General features: G+C 56.4%; 1 protein-coding gene across 2 annotated transcripts in view; it reads left to right on the forward strand.

Moving 5' to 3' along the window:
• KCNH6 (potassium voltage-gated channel subfamily H member 6) overlaps positions 1–5930 on the forward strand; it is a 33753-nt gene extending 27823 nt beyond the window's left edge. For both annotated transcript variants that reach the window (XM_074849454.1, XM_074849455.1), the window contains 6 exons: positions 427–620; positions 1497–1596; positions 1887–2174; positions 2654–2834; positions 3982–4180; positions 4572–5930. In XM_074849454.1, the coding sequence (XP_074705555.1) occupies positions 427–620; positions 1497–1596; positions 1887–2174; positions 2654–2834; positions 3982–4180; positions 4572–4859 (1250 nt within the window). In that variant the 3' untranslated portion in view covers positions 4860–5930. The remainder of the gene's footprint in view (positions 1–426; positions 621–1496; positions 1597–1886; positions 2175–2653; positions 2835–3981; positions 4181–4571) is intronic.
• The last annotated feature ends 1200 nt before the right edge of the window (positions 5931–7130 follow it).

The raw sequence follows: 7130 nt of genomic DNA on the forward strand, positions 1-7130 counted from the left end.
CAAGGGGCAAAGGGTGATGGGTGAAGGGTGATGGGCGATGAGCAGTGGACAAAGGTGGCAGGTGAGGGGCGAAGGACATCTCCATGTCCTGGAGAAGGAAAGGCTGTTCCTCAACATCTGGCTGGTCACCACACCAGTGGACAGGGAGTAGAAGATCCCCAGTAGATGTCAGGGAGAGGGCACGAAGGAGTGAGGAGAGTCGGGCATGACTCTGCAGTCCCCAGCCATCACTGATGACTACACTACCTTGGCTTGGTCTCCCCATCAGTGATGGCTTTCACAGTGTAATCCCCAGCATCCACAATCAGGGTCAAGATTGCTGGGCATCCCCTTGTCCATGAGCCCCAAAGCAAGGTCTGCTGGTCCAGTACCTCTGGAGATGGAGTGGGTGCCCACCTCACCCTAATGAGCTGTCTCTTGGCACAGGGAAGAACGACATCTTTGGGGAGCCCATCAGCCTCTACGCCCGCCCAGGGAAGTCCAATGCTGACGTGAGGGCCCTGACTTACTGTGACTTGCACAAGATCCAGCGGGAGGACCTGCTGGAGGTCCTGGACATGTACCCAGCCTTCTCTGACAACTTCTGGAGCAACTTAGAGATCACCTTCAACCTGCGAGATGTGAGTGCCAGGGCTGTCCTGGGGAGGGATGTGGTCAATGCTTTAAATTTGGTGATTGTGGCAGCTGAAGCAAGGATGTCAACAGGTGCTCCTCAGTTTGGTGTGGATTGGCCAACAGCCATGTTTCCCAAGGCACTCTCTATGGAGTTATGGTTTCTCCCACAGCCCAGCAGACATGTGCATACTGCACGTTCCCAAGCTTATCAGAAAAGTTGTCCCCACAAGCTGTGTCAGTAGTACTCTGCTCTGTAGTACCTGTAAATCATCTCTAGGACTGCTGCAGCCTGGGCAAGTGGGTCACACACATGTTTTGAGGCTGCTCAAGTAAGAAACATTCTCATGCTTCACTGAGTTGGGTAGCAGCTTCCTCGGAAAATTCCTTTTTAAATAATCAGGTTTGAAATCCATGAAAGGCTTGGAGCATTTTGTCATTGCTGTTTGACTTTTACACTTCATGACTGGACTTTGTCCTTTCCTGACATTTTTTTCAGAGACACTTGCCTGATAAGATAGAAAAGAAAGTCAAATTCCCTATATGTCCTGTCCCACCCCAGGATGTCCTGCCCCACCTCAGGGTGCTCCTTCCCTCCCTATGGCCCTGACACCCTCAACTCAGTCTCAGAGCAACAAGGCCAGCCTCTAGGATCCCTTGAGCTATGCAATTAGTCCAGGAGTGGGTGAGACAGGGTAGTGATGGAGAGCCAGAGGTAGCTGGAGACCAGCCCTAGGAGGATGCTGAATGGGCTATAACTCCCATGGCACCCAGGGCCATGGCACAGACCCATGGATGGGCCTTGGTACCCATGAATGGGCCTTGGCACCCATGGATGGAACATGGCACCCTCTCCCTGGTGACCAGTCCCTCTCATCCCTCAGGCAGACAGCGTTCCCCGCTCACCGCTCAGTGAGGAGTATGACTGCACCTACCGGCGAGCGCACCGACGCAAGCACTCCCTTTGCCAGCCCAACAAGCCTGGTGAGTCCCACGGCATCAGCAAAGCCTGGCTTACAGGGCTTCGCAGCGGGATCATCATTTAAGTACTGCCCTGGCAAGCGCCCCAAAGCAGAGGCAGCTGTCGGTGCTTCCGTCTCTGCAGACCAGCCTGTATGTCCCCACCCTGGGGGCACCCATGCTGCCTTCCCTCCCTGCCTGCCTCCCTCCCTCTCCTTAGGGTGCTCCAGCCCTACAGGCACCCTAGAGGGGTTGGGGGGCTGATTTTGCCATGTGTGGTACTCCCCAAATTAACCTGTTGTGCTGCCCCACAGACCCAGACACGGGCATCTCTGATGCAGAGCAGTATCATACCTACTCAGAGCTCACCAACCCGCAGGACCCGCTGAGTAAGGACCGGTGGGACGACCTGGGCAGCAGCACTACTCCCTGCTCCCAGACCAGCGATGACGAAGCCAAGACAGGCAGCCCCATGAAAGCGGAGCCCTTCCCCACATCCAAAAAAGATGACTTTGCTCTGCCCACGCTCAGCCTCGTCACCACCAGTGCCAGCAGCACGGAGGTCGGCAAGCAGGCAGCAGAGAGCAGCCAGTCCTACGCAGGTATCCACGGCTGCAGCCAAAGCTGGCAGGAGGGTGGTGAGGGATGCTTGGGCATGGTGGCCTTGTCTTGGGGCAGAGCCAGGCAACTCACACAGATTTGAGGGGAGCCATGGTTGTGGCCAAGGGTCTTTGCTGTCTTTTGTCCCCAGTAGTATCTGCTCCATCCTTCCTGTGCTTTGCATTTTCTCCTAGCACCCAGGGACCCCTCTGGGGCTGCCCCAAGGGGCTAAATACTATGTGCCTTCCATAGGCGCGTTGGGTGCCAGTGTGATGGACTGTCCATGAGCACCTTGGGTGCCAGGGTGATGGATCTCCATAAGCACCCAAGGTGCCAGGTTGATGGACTCTCCCTGAGCACCATGTATGTCAAGGTGATGGCTCTCCATGAACGTGTTGGGTGATGGGCTCTGGAGCGCCTCCATGCCAGTGGGACTGGGAGATGCAAGACAGAAGTGCTGAGATGTCTGTTCTCCTTCCAGCCACCCCCCTGGACATCCCCAACATGTTCACCTTCTGGGAGGACCGAAGGCCAAACCACCACCCAGAGCCTCTGCAACACATCTCCTTGGTACACAGCTCGCGGGACATCCCCCTGCACAGCGACTACAGGCCAGGGCAGATCGAGTCCAGGCTGGAGCTCCTGCAGGCCCAGCTCAGCAGGTGGGCAGGTCCCTGGGGCACAGGGTTGGAGAGTACCCGGGGGGGCTCTGGGCCATCACCTTCTCCTGCTCTCCAGGGGTGGCTGTAGTGGGCTCTGCGTGCAGCAGATGCCACCCCCTGGGACACTGCGTTCCTTGGGCAGGTAGTGGGAGCACTTTGCAAATGCAGCAGCTTCTCAAACTGCAAGTCCTGGCCCTGGCTGCAGCCCAGCACCTCATCTGCTGCTGTGCCACCACCCTGGGATCTGTCGCTTTGCTGCTGCTTCCAAACTCGATGCAACAGCAGACATGAAACCACCCACAGGCTCACGACCTGAGCCTTTTGCAGGCCTCCTCTTCCTGTTGCAAAGAGCTGCAAGCATCCTCTTGTCGAGCAAACAAGCCTTGTGCACATTGTTGCCCTCCAAATAAGAAAAAATACGTGATGTTTGAATGAGAAGGAAGAGCCCACACCAGAGACGCAGGTTTAAAGGCCCCAGGCAGCACTCACACAAGCGGCTGGCTCTCCCGCCCATGGCTGCTGCCCACGTTAAGCTCACCACCACAGTGCCCACACTGGTGTCTCACCAACATGCCATCCCCAGCAGCAGGGGACAGACCTCCTACCCACTCTGTAAGTACTGCCAGGACATTGCCTGCAAGGTGGGCTGTGCCTGCTCCAGCCAGAGCTGCTCCTTGCAGTCAAGGACAAGGCAGAAGGAAGAGACTTATTCTACTTTTACATCTCCTTCTACTCCTCAATTAAAAATGGTTGGCACCAACCTGCCTTGCTCCCATCTGTCAGCACAGGCAGCTGGCCTGGAGAATTGATCCAGATTAAAACTAACCATTGCAATTTATTCCCCCCTCCGAGGTAGTTTTAGCTTTGTTCAGTTGCCTGTCCCAGATCCCAGTTTGGCTCCACAAAAAATTGGGCAGGGGATGATTAAGTGTGGCAGGAGAGAGATGGCAGGATTGATCTCTCCGCGACAGCGCTGGTTTGAAGCACTGCTAAAAACCTCGCCAAGCAGCACTAGGCAAAGCATCATCACCCTCAGGCCGCTGAATCGGCACCTCCTCCCCAGTGCCTCCCCTGCCCAGCCGCAGGTCTGGCTCTCGTGGGATGCAGCGGGATGCACTGTGCTAACGCCGGGCTGCTCTGTCCCCAGGCTGGAGTCCAGGATGTCGTCAGACATTAATATAATCCTCCAGCTCCTGCAGCGCCAGCTGTCCCAAGTGCCGCCCGCATACAGCCCCATCTCGCCATCCTCCCACAACCTGGCCATGTACGGCATCCTCCCACGGAGCCTGGAGCCGCTCGCCCCCTGCACACCCCTCGAGGATGAGGAGACGACGACCCCGGAGCAGGTAAGGTCACCGCTCCCGGCTCAGCACCAGCCAAGCTTCCTTCTGCCCTGAGCAGGTGGGTCCTGCAGGGCCAACGGTTTCCTTCAGGCACCCTACACACAAAGCACAGCCGAGCACTCATGGGTCCAGGCAAAGCCCAGGGGTCCTGAAACGGGAGTAGGTCTACCTAGAGATGCTTCTGCCCAGTGCATCGCCGATTTTGGGGCACAGCCTGCCATCTGCAGCACCACCACGTTGCCCCATCAGTAGGGAGGGGAGTGGGTTCCTCTGCTCTGAGGCTTCCTCAGGCAAAAAATAACATTTTGGGTCTTGGAGCCTGATGGGGTGAGGAGAGAACATGGCTCCTTGTTTTCTTTTGCCATAACCCATCTTTTTCCTTCTTTCCCACCAGAGCCCAAGCTACGCAGAGGTAGAAAAGTTCCACTTGAAATCCAGGGACTCCTTGTCAAGCGGGATGCACCTCGCTGTGGCATCTGATGAAACCATGATGGTCTACTCCGAGCAGGAGCACCATTCCCCACCTCTCCCGAACCCAGAGCCTCCCCACCAAAGGGCACCAAATACACAGGGACTCTTCCGGGGCTCTCGTTTCCCTTCCCTCCCTGAGCATTTGGAGGCATCTTCCGAGCACCAGGACATTCAGAGACACCTCTCCGACCCAGTGCTTCCTGGAAGTTAGAGATGTGGGGGCTACGAAGCAAGTCAAGAGGAACCTCAACTGTGAGCTCGGTCAGTTGATGTTGATTTTGACTGTAAGGGTAAGACGGGGGACAATGCCATTGGCTCAGGGGTATAATTTGTAGCTGTCTTCTGCCACCGTGAAAGGAAGTGTAGAGTGGCTGGCTTCCAAGGTCAACGTTTTCCAGCGGTTCCCATAGAGTAGATTTCATTTGCACACTATAGTGAACCCAGAGCAGTTCTTTCTTATGGCCACCAACAAGCTGGCTAGGCCAAACGGTACCCACCACCTCTTCCTTGCCAAGGCTTCCTCTCGAGAATGGTGCAAGCCAAGTGAGCCACAGCGACTGGAGGAGAGCAAATCCACAGCTCTTGGCCACGAGGCCACTTTGCTGTCAGCTCTTTGGAGCAGGGACCATTGCGTTGGTACTGGGCTTAGCCCAGCGGAGCCTGTGGGCATTACAGAAAGGGTAGTCACCAGAGGAGGAGGAGATCTCCACAGTGCGGTGCTGGGGGGAGCTGCAGGTGGGAAGCCCAGGACAAGGACAGAGGACAGAAGCTATCCTTGTCCTACTTGACTGCCACTGAGAAACTAAGGGCCAACAGCCCCTGCCACTTCAGCATGCTTCAGCATGAGTCCTAGGGCACTGACCTCTCCAGCAAGGCTGATCACGCCTTGCAAACCCCAACACACATCCCACAACTCCCCAGATAAACCCAACTGGTCACAGGCCTGGGCATAAAGCACAAAACTCAAAAGCACAATCCCAGAAAGCCGAAAAGCCCCAGACACCTCATCTCCAGCCCTTCCTCCCAGCTTCTCTCTTTTGATAAAGGTTTGATAGATGCTTCCTCCTCCCCAGCCCTTTCCCTGGCAGACTCCTGCAGCATCCCTCGTAGGAGAAGCCCACTTAGCAATGCCGCCTTGCCATTCGGTTAGATGCTGTGACAGTCCTAGGCCGCCTGCTCAAGTAATGTATCGAGCTCCCTTTGAGAGTAGTAAAACTGTGAGCATCTCTTTCTCTGGAGTTTTAGTGTACACTTTGCTAATAAAGATGTTTTTGGCACCTAACGTGGATTACAGCTGTGTTTGTTGGGAGCGTCCGTGAATTCATCCCTGGCAGTACAAAGCACAGATGCTAATCTGCAAAGATCCCTGAAAAGGCTGTGCTCAAACCCCAGTTGCTTCATCCAGGGAATGTGGGGCTAACAGAGGCCAAGTGCAGGTCTTACAGGTCCAGGAGGGGGCCGAGGGGGCAGCTTTTTGCTGAGCAATTCCTTCCCAGTAGGACACAGTTCAGGCTCAGCAGCAATTTGCAAAAGCTTTTCTACAAGCCTGCTGCTGTTCCCCGGCATATGAGAAATGACCTCGCAAACGCACCTCAGGCAAAGATTACACCAAGAGTCCTTGCAGCAAGTTCAGATGACAAAGCGATACCTAAAGCCCATCCTACATCCCTTGCTGAAGGGGACATGGCTCCTGTCCAAATGGGACGGCTCCTTCAGGAGGGCTAGACCCAGGATCACCCATAACTCATACCGTATGCCCCCCTGAGAGGCAAGGACAGACCCTTTGCCCTCAGCAGGTTAAACCTGCCGCTCCCCAGCCGATCTCACCCCATGGGGCAGCACGGGGGCTAAAACCAGCCACCAACCCCTGCCCAGGCCCCAGGCAGGCACAGTCCCACAAAGGGGCTATTTATAACCCAAGCCAGCCCAGATTTCAGCTGGTAGGGAACAGGACACCTCCTCCCCATCCCGTGCCTCGGCTTAGAGAGCCAGGAGGCCTCTGCACCCCGTGCCAGGGCCTGGGACACCCACCCGGCCCTGCCGTGAGGGAGCCGAGCTGCCCGCGGGGCCTCAAGCCAGATGCTGGGCCTCAGCCTGCCCTGCTCCAGGCAGGAGCTCCCTAGGAAGCCGATGCCCACCCGCGCCCCTTCCCACAGTAAGGCGCCAGGCACACGCTAATGCTGCTGCATGCTACCAAAAATAAAATCCCATAATTAAGCCTCAGTTAATTAGAGTCAAGCCCGTCCCCGTCAGCCACTCGCAGAAGCGGGACTCGAACGCGCGGTCCCACCGTTCGCCTGAAGTGCCCCCCCTGCCCGCCCATGGCTGGCGTGACTGACATCGCCTCCAGCCAATCAATTATCAACACAGGTTCAAGATCCCGCCTCAGGCCACTGCGACCCCTGGTAGCCAGTAAGATTTCGAGAACTAGCGTGGCCTCCCTCCGGGGCGGGGTCAAACGCAACGGTAGGTTATCCCAGCC

The sequence above is a fragment of the Strix aluco genome, chromosome 24 (assembly GCF_031877795.1).
Source record: "Strix aluco isolate bStrAlu1 chromosome 24, bStrAlu1.hap1, whole genome shotgun sequence".
Taxonomy (NCBI): Eukaryota; Metazoa; Chordata; class Aves; order Strigiformes; family Strigidae; genus Strix; species Strix aluco.